At 37.5% G+C, this 19,486-nt stretch overlaps 2 protein-coding genes and 1 long non-coding RNA gene across 3 annotated transcripts; all 3 read right to left on the bottom strand.

Annotated features, from left to right (window-relative positions):
• Nucleotides 1–12,461: 12,461 nt before the first annotated feature.
• LOC124290167 lies at nt 12,462–16,213 on the bottom strand. Its single transcript, XM_046726866.1, has 9 exons — nt 16,193–16,213; nt 15,905–15,958; nt 15,450–15,479; nt 15,296–15,337; nt 14,550–14,611; nt 13,955–14,057; nt 13,693–13,777; nt 13,404–13,473; nt 12,462–12,886 (listed from the first exon to the last, which is right to left on the bottom strand). The coding sequence occupies exons 2-9, from the start codon at nt 15,935–15,937 to the stop codon at nt 12,874–12,876; spliced, it is 438 nt and encodes a 145-aa protein (XP_046582822.1). The 5' UTR covers nt 15,938–15,958; nt 16,193–16,213; the 3' UTR covers nt 12,462–12,873.
• Nucleotides 16,214–16,401: 188 nt separating this feature from the next.
• On the bottom strand, nt 16,402–16,923 carry LOC124290202. Its single transcript, XR_006901855.1, has 3 exons — nt 16,870–16,923; nt 16,666–16,704; nt 16,402–16,446 (listed from the first exon to the last, which is right to left on the bottom strand). It is a non-coding gene; the product is annotated as an uncharacterized LOC124290202 (long non-coding RNA).
• Nucleotides 16,924–17,218: 295 nt separating this feature from the next.
• LOC124290184 lies at nt 17,219–19,452 on the bottom strand. The gene is made up of 5 exons (XM_046726884.1): nt 19,433–19,452; nt 18,683–18,799; nt 18,262–18,531; nt 18,001–18,129; nt 17,219–17,290 (listed from the first exon to the last, which is right to left on the bottom strand). Exons 1-5 carry the CDS (start codon nt 19,433–19,435, stop codon nt 17,219–17,221), a joined length of 591 nt encoding a protein of 196 aa, XP_046582840.1. The 5' UTR covers nt 19,436–19,452.
• Between the last annotated feature and the right edge of the window lie 34 nt (nt 19,453–19,486).

Here is a 19,486-nt window from a genome sequence, read left to right as displayed (position 1 = left end):
CTGATCATAGCGAGCGATCAATACAACCACGCGCCCTCCTATAGGTTGCATCGCCCAACACATGCGCACATCCATCTGCACAACTACATCACTGGCCGGTCCCGCTAAACAAATCTTCCAATATTAATGTATCTACAAATAAGTGAATCAAATCTTTCTTGAACGAAACGATGGTGAAGCTGTTATAGGAATCCGTGATGTTGCTGCTGCAAGGCAGAGTTAACAAGTCTAGATAATCAGCTTGTGATTGTATCAGGGAATAAACAGCTTAAGGCTGGCTGTTTTCATTAAGAAGGACTCCCAGTGTTGACTAATTAAAGGGGAAGCTGACGACTTGGCTTGCACACGCTGAGCTTTAATTGCGGTTATTATGGTCTGTGACAAGCAGGATATTCAGACATGTATCATAAAGTGACCATCCCAAGAGTGAGGAAACATAATAGTATGGTGATATTATATGTACATTAGAGACCTCTGCTGATATTCTTTTCATGTCTGGATTACATCGTGAAATTCTGTTCCTATCGAGGATTAAGTGGCAAACGTGCTGCTTTTAAACAGTATGCCATCATCATTGCGCAGATATCTCGACAGTCTGTGAACAATATCATTTACATGCACGATATGTTCTGTTGGGCCAGAAAATGAAGGCTTTAGACCCATATGCTGTATGTGTTTCCTTTATGCGTATGTTTACTATGCATACTGCGTATGGATATGTTAACTCAATATCAATGTGAGTGACCATGCTGTAAGCCTTACACGACCCTTGGTATCGGGGTCATTGGTTCACCTACAAGAATACCAATTACTCATACATAAGAGGGACTGTTAAACTTTGGAAAACGCTATTCCAGACATGTATGCCTCTATATATGTTAACAGACATCAGAGGACCGCCCCCGTGGTGTAGTGGTTAGAGCGTCCGCCCGGAGTGCTGAAGGTCGCGGGTTCGATCCCCGACCGCGTCATACCAAAAGACGTTAAAATATGGTACTTGTTGGTCCCTGCCTGGCGCTTGGCATTAATGGGTACAACAAGGACTGGTCGGCTCGGAGTCAGTATAATGTGTCTGTGTGGGGTATTCATGCTTCACTGCGGCATGGTATCACAGTGGGCTAGCACTATAAAACCAGCTTCAGTCTGGGCTAGTACAAGCAGCCGCACATACACATACACACGCATGCACGTCGTCATATGAGAGAAATATTCTCAAGCACGACGTTAAACCCAATTCCACCACCACCACCACAGACATCAGAAATGTTGTCTATCTTCCTGAGGTGTGAAGATTTAAGGTATATGCTATATGAATAGAACACAGCATTATTGTATCTAGTGGTGTATTTGCGAAAATATTTGTCAACACGACACTCAACATGGCGTCAGGTAAAAATAGACAGGGTAATCATAACATATCGAATAAGATTCCATTTGACATTTTAAATAGTGACACACACTCGGATCTTTCGCCAGTCTGTCGGCACAATATGATATATTGTTAGTTTGTCACAATCGTGTGGTAGAATAATGATGAACTTCTAAACCAAGAGTGTTTATGTGTTTGAAGTAAAAGTTAAGTAATATTAAGATGCCTCAAGGGACGGTGGCAAAGTAGGTTAACTTGACTGATCTAGAAAACTAGAAACTAAAATTGTCTGGCTTGAAACAAGACAAGAGTGGCTCAAGGGTTAAGATGCATCTTGCAATAATTGATTGTGTAGTCGGCTCCCTTTGATCTGATGTATGGTACCAATGATGCGTATATTGTAGTGTAAGGGATCTCCATGCTGCTGCCCTCATGTCACGAGTATCGACAATCATACGAATCCCGTACTTATGTTCGGTTACAAGTTTAACACGCACTTGGAAAACAAACACCACGGATTGTCATAGAAGATGCAGTTTTTGTTGTTTGTGCTCTCTTGTCCTTTGCATCGTCCTCCACAGTTAAACTGATTTAGATTTAATTACTAGTATTAAATATATATCTGTGATAGTCTAGTTGTTTTACTGTCCTTCTTTGACATGTGTTGATAATATATTTTTAATCATTATAAATCTATAGCTTGTTTTAGTCAAGATATGGCTGAAACATTGCCCATGTGACTCTAAATCTGAAATCACTCACTCACTCTTATCCTTGTGGATTCCGAATATCTCAGTGTGGATTTCGAATATTTTTCGCAATTTGATTAAGTAGAGTTTTCCATTTTTCTATTGATCACAATGACAAAATTATATTTGATTTCAACTTATGTTACACGGCCTCACATGGGTGTTATTTTTCTTTACTTATGAACAAGCATATTGCCCTTAAATGGTTTTTTTTGTGATGAGTTCCCTGACGTTGTACTATCGCTCATTGATCCGTTCACTAACACCTGGTTTCACCATTATGTGATAGAGATGAATAACCATGCTTATGATACAGTCGCGTTCGCACAAAATGAGTTTGGATGCGATTTCACAATTATGAAAATAGGAACGATTTTGTCGCTTGCATTTACAATGTTATAATATGGGCAAGTTCACGTCATTTCTCAGTCTCACCTGTAAATGTCATTCTGCTGACTTTTTTTGTAACATACTGGGCGAATATCGCCTTCCTTGGCTTCAGCAGTATAGCAACCATTCGCGACAATCTACAGTCAGTGGCCAAAAGTCTGTTCGCAAAACATGTGACGTTGCCCATGTTTTGAGGGGTAGGTTGACTTTGAGAGCGTTTCGCCGTGCTGATAAGCCACCAATCGTAATGTGATTTGGGGTACAAATTTCACAGGTCACAAAATATGTTAAGCACCGATAATATGCGATTATCTCCCTTGCTTTGTTTATATTTTTTGTCGTCTGCTATCATGCCGCCTGTCAACCGAGAATTGACACCTGACCAAAGAAATTTAATTGTTGACTTGAAACAGCAAGGCCAATCAAGCTACAAAATTGCTGATTTGACAGGTATAAACCCAAGAACAATTCAGAAAATTTTAAAACGTTTTCGGGAGCGAGGTTCAGTTAAATCGTTGCCGAGAAGTGGGCGGCCCCGAAAATCGTCACCAAGAAGCGAACGACGGCTTTTCGTCTTGTGAAAAGAAATCGCCGGCAAACACTTGGGGATTTGACAGCAAAATATAACAATCAGGGACCGACTACTCTGTCTTCTCGCACTGTCAGAAGAAGATTGTTCATTGAGGGGTACCGTAGACATGTGGTAAGCAAGAAAATCACCATTTCTCGTGTTAACAGAGAAGAGACTCCGATTTTGTCGGACAAAATTGCATTGGGGAAGAAATGAGTGGGATAATGTCATTTTCAGTGATGAGACACAAGTCCAGATCGGGATAGACAGAAAAGTTTATGTGTGGAGAAAGTCGCATGAGCGGTTACGACCCGATTGTTTGGAGTTCGTACCGATCATGAACGAAATTCGAAGTTTTCAGTGATGTTTTGGGTGTGTGTGTCTGCGTATGGAGTGGGAACTTTAACTGTCGTTGATGGCAACATGAACACTGATAAGTACATTGCCATTCTTGATAACCACTTGTGGCCTGTAGTTGCCAGGCATTTTGTCAACCGCAATTGGATTTTCCAAGAAGACAATGCCCCTTGTCATGTGTCCATTCGGGCTAACCGTTGGAAACAGGAAAATCATATTCCGACTTTGCCGTGGCCCCCACAAAGTCCAGATCTCAATATCATTGAAAATGTATGGAAAACTGTTAAATATCAACTCAAAGCCAGATTAGGTGACATTAACTCCAGACAAGATCTCATCCGTGTGGTGAATGACATTTGGACTGGGCTTAGTCCCGTTTACATTCGTCGTCTATATGACAGTTTACCAAGACGACTCCGAGATGTCCTAAGAGCACAGGGTCATATCTCTAAATTCTGAAAATTTGAGGTGAGTACCTTTATTATTTACATAGATACGCGAATTTTAAAAGGGGACCCGACTCCGCTAAAAATAGCCGTGACGTCACCGGTGCGAACAGACTTTTGGCCACTGACTGTACATTCCAAACCTTTTATGTATTGGTTTATTTCATACCATGACAACTTATGGTGCCAGGCCTAATCATTTGGACACTAATCCGCCTTGTAGAAAGTCGGAGGTTCACAAATGTTGGCCATGGACGAAATATGTTACAATATTTATGGAAGAAATATGAGTGGTGGTGAAATACATATAAATCTAAGCCCACACGTTTAACGTATGTACATTTATGATACACTTTCACCATAAAAAATACTCTAAATAAACATATATATGTGCATGTATACTCACACATTCCAATATTAATCATTATGACTAAATGTTTATACTGCGACTTGAGAAAAGAGACCCGAGATATGTTTCATTATACCATTGCAAAAGTAGTAGGGAATATTCCATTTTGGGGTAATATTATCCGAGAACCAAGTTATATGATTGTGTATGGACATGGAAAATGATTGACAATGTTCCATTCTCAAAGTATTATGAATTTCGTGCAAACACGCCAGTTTCAGGCAAGAGCTTTTCATGATACGCACTGTAACATTATAGGGGTGAAATTCGAAAATGATAAAACCAAGAGTGAAAGTTCTAATATTGTTTTAGACTCAGTTAAACTATTTTGTGTTACGTCTGTCACGACAGGCAAGTCTCCGAGCAATTAGCATCTTCGAAGTTAGAGCAAGGCAAAGCATTTTGGCACGAGCTTCGTAACGTTTCACAGTCAGTAATTAGCAGGTTACAATCACGATATCGACAGGCAAATACTGCTGATGATAGTCGTTGTTCTGGTAGACCAGGCCAACAACCGGTGCACAAGACCATGCCTCTGAAATTTGAGATGTGATTCAAAGAGCTGTAGGTGTTGTGTGTGGGCAGACGACTCAAATCGACGACACAGATGAAACGTGCATGCCCGACGTCCATGTGGTATCCGACGAGTGCAGAACCGTCACACTACTTAAAGACGTCGTTCTTGTCAACAGCGGCATCTCTGGGCCAATCGTCTTTAGGCCAACGTTTACTGATTAACCAAGGCTTATTTTGTGCAGGCGCAGCAGAGTGTGGCATAGACGGAAGTGCATTTTCATGCCGGTATCGTTAGACAGAACGATTGGTTGGATCAGTACTAATGTGTTTCTGTCAGATAGCCTCACATTATACTCCCGGTTGTGTCACTGGGCAGTACTACCGAGACAACATCCTGGACGTCGCTTTGTGTGTCAGTATGACAATGCAGGAACACAAGGCTCGTATTGTTACTGTGTACAGGACCTCCAACAGGAAATACTTAGCGATGACCAGCACCGAGTACATCACCGTCAATAAACATCGAATACTCGCAAATAACTTGGCATTGCCCAGTGGTAAGAGTGGAATGGAATGAACGGAATATGCCTAGTCGAATCCGGGATTATCTTTTGAAATGGGGAGTATTCACGCGATATTAATGATTTTGTCTTTTCATGTTAAATGACGTGATGGGCAGTAATGTGATTTAGCTAATCACCTAAAACAATCTATGGTCATCTGACATGACAAATGACAAATGCAAATCAAGCCAGATGTTACACTGTTAGACCCTGAAGGTATACAATGTCAATACTTGAGACACATTTAATTCAATATACCCTAGGTTTTAATAGTATATATGCTACTAAGAATGAGTAATTTGCGTTTTATCTGGCATTTTCAACACTAATTATTAATTATGTATCAATTAATTGTTTTATCACATTGTATTTTGATGTTAGGATATATACACCGTTGTTTGGATGTGAATAAGAGAATACTTGTAATGACGTACAGGTATGTCATCTATATTTTGATTTCAGTTCGGAAAATAAACAATAGGAACGCTCATCTGTCTTCCGATCTTTAACAGGTATCCAATATCCTGCACAAGTAATTATGACGTGGTTACATTAAAAACAGAATAATGATCATATTTACGTAGAACTGAAAACCTCGCATGGTGGATAAATATACATCATCTAATGAATACTTATCGAATCATATATCTTTCTTAAATATATAGTGGTATTGATAAAACCGTCATGCCAAACACATATGCAGAGATATTGTTTCAAACATTATTGACTATACAAATATAGGGAAAACTTCTCAGCAAAATTAATGTACTCACGGATTTGAGATTAGGCAGAAATGATAATGCTCAAATGAATTAATTTTATTATAACGAAGGAGTAGTTCGACCTTAGTTTCTCTCCTTTCGCACTCATTCTCTCACTCTGTGAATCGATAGATATCCATACCGGCATACCACTTGTGAAACAATGAATTTCCATCATGTCGTGCCACATGTGAACCACTTGATGACCAGGACGGCTTTCGTACTACATGCAAACCAGTGAATGTCGATACTGGCGTGTCACATGTGAACCAATAGATGCCTAGACCGGCATACTCTATGCGAACCAATCGATGTCCAGGCTAGCATACTATACGTGAACCAATCGATGTCAAGGCTAGCCTACCATTTGTAAAGCAATGGATGTCCAGGCTGGCATATTATATGTAAACCAATGGATGTCCAGGCTGGCATACCATTTGTAAAGCAATCGATGTCCAGGCTGGCATACTATATGTAAACCAATGGATGTCCAGGCTGGCATACTTAATGTAAACCAATGGATGTCCAGGCTCGCATACTATATGTAAACCAATGGATGTCAAGGCTAGCATACTATATGCAAACCAATGGATGTTCAGGCTGGCATACTATATGTAAACCAATCAATGTCCAGGCCAGCATACTATATGTAAACCAATCAATGTCAAGGGCGGCATACTATATGTAAACAAATCAATGTCCAGGCTGGCATACTATATGTAAACCAATCAATGTCCAGGCCAGCATACTATATGTAAACAAATCAATGTCCAGGCCGGCATACTATATGTAAACAAATGAATGTCCAGGCTGGCATACTATATGTGAACCAATCGATGTCCAGGCTAGCAAACTATATGTAAGCCAATCGATGCCCATGCCGGCATACTATATGCAAACCAAAGAATGTCCAGGCTGGCATACTATATGTGAACCAATCGATGTCCAGGCTAGCATACTATATGTGAACCAATTGATGTCCAGACTAGCATACTATATGTAAACCAATCGATATACACAGGCATACCAGTGTGATACTACACCACATGTGAGCCAGTGTATGTGCAAACATTATGCAGCAATATACCAAGTTATGTTCATGCTTCACCTGCTGAAGGTTTAGTGCTGATGAAATTGTGATTACAAGGATTTATCGACTTTGGTGCCGTGTGACTCGTCATAGTTTTCCAATTATCTTCCACAAGTTATGCATAACATGTTGTGTAGAATCTAGGTTAGGTTGGTTTGTCTATTGCCCGACATCGGTTTAAGAACGAAAACGAAGCACATGTTGCCTAAAAGTCAATGAGAAATAATATTCTAATGTCATAAAGTTTTCAACCAGTGGCGTCATATGATATTTACTCTATATATGCGACACAATATAAATGTTGTGATGTCAGAAAGGTTTTACTTTCAGCCAAGCCCCGACATCCATCTAGCACAGAATACCATGCTGTGTGTGAATCTGTTCACATTGCGCTATAATTATGCTGTGTTCACTTACTAATCTTACCATTTTATTTTTTTCGTTTAGTTATATTTTGTTTTTCCACGTATACTGGGCCTAGATTTTCGAAGCTCTTTTAGCGCTAAGATAGTCGTAAGTTAATGTTAGGGTATGGCACCTACGACTATCTTAGCGCTAAGAGAGCTTCGAAAATCCAGGCCCTGTACCATATTCCCAACATTCGCACTCAGTCGGACGTAATCGGACAACCCACTGGTAATTTTAGATCTTAAAACTAATGTACTTTTAATGCAATATTAAACACAACGCAACTAGTCAAGATCCGTAAATAAGATCTGTGTTATCGTTGGCCTGCATTTGTGCTGCTTGCTGGGGGTATTGTGCTCCAGGACCGGAGGGTCATGAGACTGGGAGGAAATCGATGTCTATACATAGAGCGCCAGGGTAACATGCCGTAATTCAGTAATACCTTTATAGCGTTCCCCTGCTTCAGATTAGCATGGTTCGCCCTTGTCCTATTTCGTGCAGACCCAGACGCCTTTCATTCTCTTTGCGGAAAATCCCAAAAACTACAGTATCTATGCTTAAGATCCAGAGTCTGTAAAGACGAGCTATGTCTGAATCTAAAGTAAGTCGATATTAGCCCCAAATCTATACATAAACACAAAAAATCTGTGTCTACAGTTGGAACAAGCCAAACACGCCAACATTATCTGTGTCACAAATACGCCCAGGTATAAAATATTATGTGTCTTCATTCAGTATAAATCAAATACGTTCACGCCCAAGTGTACAATCTGACATGTCCACAGTCGAAGAATAGAAGCGCCAGACAAGATAATGTAGCCTACCAAGCACTCAACAGACTTGTTATAGTTGTGCTAAAGACAATCACTTGCCTGACTCATGCTTTTACAAGAATGAACGTTGCCATAAGTGTAACATACGTGGCCTTATGTCGAGACTTCAGAGCCATATAGTCACGGTTCTCTGACAAACCTCGCCAGTCCAGATATAAAGCATATACAAATCGCGATTTTCCTTCGGCACTGGTCGAGGCATTTACTCACCAACATATTTACATGTTCACTCGCCTTACTTATCTCGATCAGGTCAGATCTCATGGTTCGGAACCACGAAACAAACTGAAGAAAACCCATATTACTGCAAGATGTATGTACCCTAATCAATTCATGCTTGCTCCTCACTATGACAAGATTCCGTCTGACACACAAAACTGCCACACTTGGCAACAGAAAATTATTGTGATCATAATGCATAATGCATAATTGACATTAAAAGAAAAGGAAACCAGACCAAGCTGGTCAGGCGACACCACAGATGAAAACCCGGTGTAACAGGCTAGAGTATACCCCTGTCCCAGACTATACCCGGGGTTAAACTGGGCTAGCCTAGTTTATACCCTGGGGTATATTCTGAACTAGGCCATAGTATAACCCCCTAGCCCAGATTATACCCCTACAGAAAACAAGTGATTAAAGATACTACTATAATTTTATTGTACTTCTCACACAATTAAACACTGGTTACAACATTGAAATGGTCCGATACATTTTCCAAGGTTTACAAGCCCTTTATATAGCCCCATATAGCGGCGCCCTCTGCCAAGAATAACTTCCAATATAGCCGAGTTTACCGCAACGAGAAATCCACTGTAATAGTAGATGTTTCTGTCTGTTCCAACATAAATACCAGACCGTCTACCCTAGTCTCATGTGTATCTTCTATGGGATATCGACTCAATTCATCAGCATTGCTATGATCACGACCTTACCAGTAGATCATAGTGTAGTCATATGCTTGTCGCAAAACACACCAACGTCGAATGAGTGGCGATACCATATCAGGAACTGGTTTGCTTTAACAAAAGAGTGATAGCAGAGCCAAGACCTATGCTCTGTAACAATTAAAAATGTGGCCACTGAGGACTTACAGTTGAGAGTAGTTACCTTTGGCAGGTGCGAGTTTGCGGTGCACATACCCAATAATTCACTCTGTTCCATCAGAAGTCTGTGTACTAGTGCAGTAATAACACTATATGACGATGCGTCACACGCTAGTATGATGGGTTTCAAAGCGTCAAGTCATGTTTGATTGTAGTAAGGCTTTAGACTTTCCCTCAAGTATCGTGCGGCATCGGTGTCAGGCAAATCAGGTATGAATCGTTCGGCATTCTTAAACATCTCAAGACATGGGCGATTGTCACTCGCTGTTCAGAAGCATTGGCGAAGGCCTCAACATGTCTGAGCACTGGACGCAGTCCATTCTTATCCAACTTATGACCCCGGTAATCGAATTTTCAGCCATAAACACACATTTATCACCTTTTAAGTTCAAATTTGTATCCGAAAGTCTTTGAATACTTCCATCCAAAGTTTTTGATATGTTGGGGATCATCTTTCCCAATGTTGTGATATCATCTAAGTATTCGGTTGAACAGGCAATACCTTGAAGTAAAGTTTCGATGACCCTCTGAAACATTGCAGGTACTGATGGCACAACTGAAGGCAATCTGGTATATGGAAAGAGACCTTTGGGATATTTTCTGCATATTTTCTGAGTTTTCATCGAGAACATGAAATCATCGCTCATGTCATGTCTTGTAAACTTTTAACTTCCAGCTAACTTGCCCCACAGATCTTCCAATATGAGTATTGGATAATGTTCAGTGACATGTTTGAACATACTTGTTCTCACAACCGTCACGCGTTATGACATCCCTACTGGATAGGCCCAATCAGGGTATTTAACTGGTCACTGTTTGTCGTTTCGCTGGGTTAGTAACGCAGGCGGCAGCTAGGGAATGTCCCAGAAATTCTCACCATTCAGTCAAATATCACAATATCGTTCAATTTCATTCACCTGTACAGCAGCACAGCCGACACTTGTTATCCTTCCCTATCCGTGACGATCCGGATAGAATTGTTTTTTGCAGCCAGCTGACTTAGTTGACATATGTCACCGTATGAAATAATTATGATAACAGTGTATTTCCGACATTGTAGAAAATATTGATGTTCTTCATGAGAGAAAATTCTTTTGTGAAAATGTCTTACTTATCTGTATTGCAAACATAACACGAAACTGAAATAGAACATGCTTGTACAAGACGTTGGCCTTGTAACCAGATAAAAAAAAAAGAAGAGTCATGTTTGCCTAGGGGATTTTGTTGCAAATGTCATTGGAACTAAGTCAAATAAAGAGAGTGTACTTTCTTTGTTCACTGGTTATTAACGAAAAGTCTGTCATCCCGCTGTATGCTATTGAATATGTTGAAATGGATATTGATATTCAGTTTCGAATTCTTATAACGCCACAAACAACATTAAAGCAGTAAACTAAATATATATATTTTACAAAGTAAATAATTTCAATAAAAGATGACATACATGGCCGGGCGGGACAACTTAGGAATGGCCAGACAGTCCTAACTTGACACCCAGAAGGAAGCATGCTACAAAAACATTTTTTATATCATTGGAAAGATCTCAAGGAGATGAATCCAAAAATATAATGTGCAAGTGTGTTCATGTTTTCATAAGCTCACAAATTGGCTCTGAAAATGCATTTCTGCAGAAATTTCTGGCAGAATTTTTTTTTCTACAGAAATTTCTGGCAGAATTTTTTCCTGCAGAAATTTGGCAGAATTTTTTTTCTGCAGAAATTTCTGGCAGAAAAGATTTATAATATGGTATATATGCCTCTGTTGCTCCTATAATCACCCTAACTGGACAGAGGATCACTGAATTGTATATGGCAGATGCATAATCCTTGAAACCATATTAAGCAGAGCCTTCATTAATTGTACACCTGCACATTTAAAATTGTCTGAATGAATTGCTCTTTGTCAGATTTTACTTTGAATTTATCTAATTTGCAGTGTGCAAGTAAATGTGACTTTAAAACAATTAACAGCCTTTTAATGAGGCCAGCCAAATATAAGAATACATTGTACATGTACTTGGTGAAATCCAACAATTCAATCAAGATGAGATATACTATCATAGAAAGCAGAGTTAACATCAGACAGTGGGAAAATAACACAAACAAGGGTCATATAACATAACTGTATGTATTGTTTCATAAATGCCATAGACCACATTACAGTTACACATGCTGTACATATACAAATATATATATATACATTCCAAACACAAAAACATACATTATGGTTATTTGCTTTCTTTTATGGCAGGCTGGTTGTAACAAAGAACAAAATTTAAAACTGTATAAAAGGAGAATTGTATCGTGTGACAAGTTTGACAATACTGTGTTACAAGAGAGACATATCCGACATTTATATCTTAACACTAAATAACTTTTTGTGATAATTAGTTTTTTAGAGTGGCATTCAAACCATCACATCAATGACAAATTAAATTTACACCTCAAACACAATTTGATCAATAAGTAGGGTCAATAAGTACATCAAAACACATGATAATGCCAAGAAAAGAAGGAACTTTCTAACCATGACAGGGGACCATTATGATTTTTACTTATTGTTACCTAGACAGGGATATTTACAAGGAGAATAATCAATTTCAGACTTAACAGTTCCAACAAGAACCATCAGAAGATGACAAATCCCCCCGGCCCCACATATTTGAACAAATCATCTGGCCAGAACAAATCATCTGGCAGTTACTTAAAGTCCAACTTGAGGCAGTTACTTAAAGTCCAACTTGATTTTTTTTAGACTACATCCAAATCCCTTACATTGAAATCAGAGATGAAAAATATAATTTTCTATAAATATACTCTGCTGAAGTTCTGTTGAAATATATTGAAAGGTTTTCGACTTGTGACTCGGACACAAAATCCACCCCTTCTTTTTGAGACTAAGTCCAAATCGTTTTCATGGAAACCGAGAAAAAATACAAATGACAGAAATCTGTAAATCTGCACTTTGGGATCTACTTCAATTGAACTTGTGTAAACTCTGGCAGATTTATTTTTTTTAGTTACATGTAGCAGAATTGTTTTACTTCAGCAAACATTATGGAGAGTTTAGTATAAATTTCATTAAATAACGTTTTCCCATTGAAAACAACTTAAAGTTGTAGGGTAAAGGGTTTCCAGAAGTAGGATGCTGCTCAAGAATTAAAATACCTAACATAACATAAATCAAGAAGAAATAGAAATAAAGATAGAGATTTCTTTAAACAAGATTTCTTCCAACTTGATAATTCAAACTTATGAACTTGGGCTTATCTCAGTGTCCGGTTGTCTTGAAAGTCCAGTTTGGTTTCAGAGATGGTTCCTGTCACAGAAAACAAAAAAACATATGACAGCAGTGTATTTTACCCCGAGCCCTCCCAATGAAAATAACTTCAGCATAAGGCATCTACGCTTCATTTATTCCAGGAAGGTTAATTGTACATGGTAAATGGCGGCCAGAAAACAACAGGCAGAGATATGTACTTCATGACTAACTGCATAAATGTTGACCTAAATGTGACAGAGACAGTGAGGTCTTAGTTATAAAGAAATGACAAAATTCACAGATATTACATGTCATGTGACTAAACGTTACCATGAGTTTACGAACAATGCCTTGAGTACTTACACTATGGTAGCCTGCAGTTTGTTAGATTTAGCAACTCTGAGTTGGCGAGCGATTGCGCTTCTACATGGTACATAAAGCAAACTTTGGCACAGAAGAGCATTCCTAGATACCTCAAAAAAAACCCAACTAACCTCTGAATAAATACACAAGCTACTTTGTAATGTAAGGGAATGGATCATATTGTATGAGTTGAAATAATTTGATTACTTACGTTTTCTTCTCAATATACTTGAAATGAATTCTTTTCTTTGTCATGTCGCTAAATTCAATTAGAACATATTCTGAAAAACATGAAAAACACTTTCAGTCTTCTCATTTCAGGTATAAACACATTCAACATGCTTTAGAAATATATTAGAGTGAGTGAGTGAGTTTAGTGTTACAGCACACTCAGCAATATTCCAGCTAGAAATATATTAGACACAATAACAATGCAAGGTTTAAAATAAATATGAATCATAATTTGAATATATAGGCTATTTGTATAATGTTAGAAATACCTCCATCAACACGCTCAACATGGCCAGGGTATCGAGCTGCTCTGTGCACCAACCATGGAGCCTCAACCTTGTCACCAGTCTTCAACTAAATCAAACATGTACAAAATGTGTATTTATTCTCGTGAGGCTTTCACAAAGTGGAAAACATCATAGTGAAAATCTCAAACAATATAAATATGTAGCTTCTTCACAGCTCTGGAGGTTAATGTGATATAAACATTTACATATACATCGTACATTGTACTCACAGAAGAAGACATACCTCAAACCTGACCTTCTTTGTTGAAAGCCACTCATCCAAGTTGTAACCAGTCCAATGTATTTTTACTCTTTCCTTCTGTAGTGACAATACTTTGGCTTTATACCTGTTTTTAATCAAGATAAAAAGAATTATGATTTATGGAAACAAGAAGGTTCACACAAATATTTATCTCCACTGTTGTTTTTTAATTTATATACTGAAATGTCTATATCCTTCTTGAACAACAACTTTCACTACAGACTATAGCTCAAGTAACTACTAGGGCAGAAATGAAGTAACTGTAGTAATAACCAGAGAGATGGGAATTATCTTTGCTAGATTCAAACTTATCAAATTTGTTGTTGTAGATTTGCCAAATATGCAGAATCGCTTCAGGTATGAAAAATAAACACTGCAATTCTTTGAGCGACACAAAAAGTGTTATCCTTCAAGAAGTTTCAGAATGAAAGAGGGTCCGACTATTGATTTTGCGTCAAATGATGATCAGTACCTTAGCAAATCTATCTGAAAATAATTATAAGAATTGATGTAACTCATGAATTTGTGATTTCCAAATGTGAAGTTTCTTTGAAAAATGATGACAATAATAACATACCAAAAGCCGTCATCCTCTAATGCCTCCACAATCATTCCAACCTTGAATTTGCAGGGGGGTATCTATGGACAAAATCCATGACATGCATGATTAGTAAAATGAACTAGTCAGCTCACTGTTATTTTTGTAGTCTATTTTCAGAGTTTTCTAATTAAAAATTTACCAAGAAATATCTTTCACACAAGTTGCTTGAAACACTGATACTGATGATCCATAATATATACTGGGTGCTGTGTGACAATAAGTCATAGCTAATAACACTGACAGATGTTTTGATAGATGTTTGTAATTGAACTAACATGTTCATTCATAAGTTTAATTCCATTTCTGCACAGCAAAATCCACTTGTCCACCATTACAATATTTCTCCTCTGACACACTGACCCCTTCCATGAAATGTCACTAGATGCCATGCACTTGTGGTGGAACACATTACCTGCACTGGCAATATTTTACCTGCACTGGTGCAGTCTAGATTCGACAAAATTGATACCTGCAGTACAGCAACATTGGATTGAGTGAGTATGGTTTTACGCCGCTTTTAGCAATATTGCAGCAATATCATGGCGGGGAACACCAGAAATGGGCTTCAAACAATTTACCCATTTGGGGAAACAAACCCAGGTCTTTAGGGTGACGAGCAAACACTTTAACCACTAGGCTACCAACACCGCCCCAGCAACATTGGAAATGGCCCGAGAAAATCCTAATACATGTACAGACTAGCACTTTTCATAATTGCTCACCTCATTATTCATGTGTCTCCTTTTTTGCAAGTAGGACTCAGCCTGAAAGAAAATGTTGTTTTACATAAAAATTATATCAATGACAACATACCAGTATTCACATATTACAAAAAAATAGGCCATTAATTAGCAGTAGAGATATTTATTAACTTACCATTTCCTCACTTTCTGCAATCCTTGATGCCTGAAAATAGATTTGTCCGCATGTTATTTGTCCATCTTATAGAAGCTTGTACAAGTAGGGTTCTATTTGCCATCATGACCAGTAGAAAGAAAATAAGTCAGTTGGCTGAGTGATATGAACATCGACATTTCATTGATATTCCTTTTCCATGACCTAGCATTGGGAAGATGATTACAATGACAGACATGTACAGATAGACTGTGGAACATTGTGGCAAGAGCAAACTGAAGCAGTATAAAACCATTTGTTATCTTAAAATAGGAATATCTAAAGTAATATGAAATAATATCTAAATAATTAATGCCACTCAAAAAAAACTAGGAATATCTAAAATTAATATATGTTTGAAAACATCATTAATTCAACCTTCAGCGTTTCATATATATCCAATTCACAGATGGCAGTTTAAGGTTTCTATAACTTACCTTTTCAGGTGCTGTTTTCTTCAAGCTTCTCATATTTGAACTTGATTGAAGAGTCTGATAAAGAAAGTATGATACCTTATGAATATGAATGACATCATTGTTCTTTAATACCACTCTATAATTTACAAAACCATAACTTTGTGATAGAGGTAATCATTCATACTGATTTGTTTAGTTATTAAAAAATTCATAGGTGCATTTAATCAGAACAGTTTAGTTTTCATTTTACCTTTTGTATATCTTTATTAAAGGAATTTAATTAATATTAAATATGTTAAGTGTAATTACCTTTCTACCCCTTCTTGATGCTCTTCCCTTTGTAAGATATCACCTGAAAATAGTGCCAAACTTACAAGAACTGCTTTTTCAAGCCAGAAAGAAACATAAATTGGATGAAGTGTATCATAATATGTATCATTTACATTCAGTTTCAATTGACAAACCATGTGTATACCTGACATTTAACATGCAAAATACAACAGAATCTGAAATTGAAATAAAATACTTACTGGAAGCTCTGGACATTCCACGCCAGGAATATTCTAAAAAGACGATGCAGACTGTTATTCTCTAATCAGTGAATTTTACCATAGTTGACAATAAAATTACCAGCTTCACATCAAATATATGCTAATATATGTAAGTATGGAATTGCTGAGTTGATTCCAAAATCATTTCAGACACAACACCAGGATGAACATTGTCATTAAGGGTAAACAATATGAAAATTTTTTTTGGGAAAAGTGGGCTTATTAACTAACCTCAAGATGTTCCTGTGCCGATTCCTCATGAAGTATATTCTGCAAAATGGCAAAATGCAGTTGAAAATGCTGATTATTAACAAATGATATTATTTCTTATGAGTAATACAATCCCACCAATCCATTTCCGTTTTTCAGATCTTCATTGACATTAACTCATTTTAGTTGGCATGTTTTCATTGAGAAGGAATTACTGTAACTCACCTGAACTAGGGTTATTTGAAAGTCACGGCCATCATCATTATCACTGAATGCATACACCTATAAATTAGAAAATGAACAATTTACAGTGGGCATTATCATGTATGTTAAATTTTAAAGCAGATATGATATCAATAAGAAAAATTAATTACAAGGTGTCTTCAAAGTGCCTGGAATATTGCCAGGTGTGCATTGAACAACCAACAACTGACACAAGTGCATGACTAGATGCAATATTGTGAATGCTTGGGAAGACATGACATGACAGTTTTGAATGATTATTATTGAAAACTCATTACTGACTTTAGTAAAAAATAATCAGTCCAAATACAAAATTATCCTCACATCAGGCTCAGGCAATCTCTGCCTCTTGCAAAGTTTCTTTATTCCGATGCTCTTGTAGCTGCTGTGATTTTTCTTTTCTCTGAAAAAAAGACAATGGTATTTCCAGACTAGGTATTTTTTCTTTTCTTTTTTAATGCCTTACTCAAGTGCCTGTATATGACCGAGTGTGGTGTTATCTAGTGTTGGGAATTGGTTGAAATCTAATAATTGATGATTGGTTCATTATCAATCATCGAAAATGGTGAGTGTCATTTGTCAAAATTACCTGTAATGTTTGTTATTGCACACTAAACATGGAAAACATGTTGTTGTTTATTTAAATTGCACAAAATGCATTTGCAAATTTCACATCTTAAAAGGAGGACTAGTATGTTAGGAATAAATTTCCTGAGTCTGTAAGATATATTCAGTCATGACTTTGAACGAGCTCAGAGTGCTTATGTAATGTAAATTTAATGACAGAGACAAACCAACCTTGTGAAAAATATTGTTAATGTAAACAAGGGTTCCAAAACTGTTTGTGTTTGATTATGAGAAAATATGATCAACTGCTTGATCATTTTGTCACTGCGACCAATCTTCGATTAATTCAATTAATCGGACCACCACTAGTGTTATCAGCAATGATACACCATCAAGAATGACACACAATCAACAAAGTCACAGAGTCTGACCACCCAAATGTTTAGTCACCCTAACTGACCAGCAGAGGTTTCTGGGGGACATTTGTAAGCATGATTTGCCAAAGAATCAGAAAAATGAATGTACATTTACACAAGTGAACCATACCATCTTATCCAGTTCCTGTCTAAGTAATAGGTTCTGCGTCCTCAGCTCCTCAATCAGTCTGTCCTTTTCTTTCAGTCGTTCCTTTAATATCAATACATCGGTAGCTGCCTCCTGACTGATTTCAGTTCCCTTCAAATAGAATATGCATATTGATATATTCTAATGCCAAACGCCACATAACCATATAAATGGTTCTCGTGTTGAAGTTAACTGAAGGAATTATTGTTTATTCAAAGTTTAGATCTGAATCTGTTCTTATACCTTGTTTGCTTGTTTAATCTGTTTCAGTTGAAGATTGAATTCTTCTTTGGAGATTTCACTGTTTCTGAATTCTGTCAACAGTCTGTAAAGGGTTGCCTCATCTTTGAATGAAACAGTCTCCAAGAACAGACATGTGTTCACTTTAGTATGTTTCTGCTCCTTTAGTTTACCAAGCCTGAATAAATCCATGATCTCAAGCATGAGGCGATAACATCTGTCAGATGTTGCAGCTACTGCAAGGTGAACTTTGAAACGACCACCAAAATGATGCTGAAAAGGAAAATTAAGTAAATTGAAAAGAAAGAGCACACGTAAAAACAATGGATGCATATATTAATAGGTTGAAGTAAACTGGGGAAAAAAAAGGACAACAATGAATTATAAGTGAACTGCTTCATGACAAGATCTAAGTAACACTTACACGTGATGGATCTGTAGGTTTCAAAGCCGCCTGGCACTGTTTTCTCCATTTATTATCTGCACTGCCAAGAGGGGTTGTCTCACTTTTACCTGATCTTGGGTGAAGGTTGCGAAAAGCCTGGATGAAATAAATATTGAAACATTTTAGACACTGTACATTTATTAGTGCAGGAGTGAGTGAGTTAACATTTAACGTCACATCGGCAATATCTCAGCCATATCATGATGAGGACAATTTATACAACATTTGAAAGAGTAAAATCTGTCGATGATGGATAGTTAAAGTCCTAGAGTATCACAGATATGAATATAAAACTAGACTGTAAATCTAAAACATTTTAACTAAAAAAGACAGTACAAAATAAAACGCGGGCTACAGATCGCCAACAACTGAAGGTAGATCACCATACTAGGGCATTAGTGCAGGAAGTATGTTTGGTCAGTAGTGTATAGAATTAAAGGGTGGGGACTTTGACTTCGAAAAACCTTGTTAGATTAATCTAAACCATCATAAACTGGGGATGTATGTTTGGTCAATAGGGTATAGAATTAAAGGGTAGGGACTTTGACTTCGAAAAACCTTGTTAGATAAATCTAAACCATCATAAACTGGGGATGTGACAAGGACCCCATGCTTAATTTTGCATCAGTTTGTCTGTGGAATGGATCAACATTGTATTAGTATAATTTACCAAGAAAGGAGTACTCAGTAAGAAAACCCCTGTCCAATAAAACAACATCAATAACTTACCATTATTGTAGCTTTGAAATTTAGGGTTGTACATCTGTAGGAGGGTTTCTGACA

Source organism: Haliotis rubra, unplaced genomic scaffold (genome assembly GCF_003918875.1).
Source record: "Haliotis rubra isolate DU_JTF1 unplaced genomic scaffold, ASM391887v1 Scf1121, whole genome shotgun sequence".
In the NCBI taxonomy this organism is placed as follows: domain Eukaryota; kingdom Metazoa; phylum Mollusca; class Gastropoda; order Lepetellida; family Haliotidae; genus Haliotis; species Haliotis rubra.
This window is presented reverse-complemented; position numbering and strand designations above follow the sequence as displayed.

Coding starts and splice junctions, on each gene's coding strand:
- LOC124290167 (XM_046726866.1), bottom strand. CDS start 15,937: ATGAGAAGCTTGAAGAAAACAGCACCTGAAAAG. Junction 15,480..15,904: donor AGAAAACAGCACCTGAAAAG/GTAAGTTATAGA, acceptor ATCTATTTTCAG/GCATCAAGGATTGCAGAAAG. Junction 14,058..14,549: donor TTAGAGGATGACGGCTTTTG/GTATGTTATTAT, acceptor GATTAAAAACAG/GTATAAAGCCAAAGTATTGT.
- LOC124290184 (XM_046726884.1), bottom strand. Junction 18,130..18,261: donor AGATTAAACAAGCAAACAAG/GTATAAGAACAG, acceptor TTCTATTTGAAG/GGAACTGAAATCAGTCAGGA. Junction 17,291..18,000: donor GACAGGAACTGGATAAGATG/GTATGGTTCACT, acceptor TCTTTTTTTCAG/AGAAAAGAAAAATCACAGCA.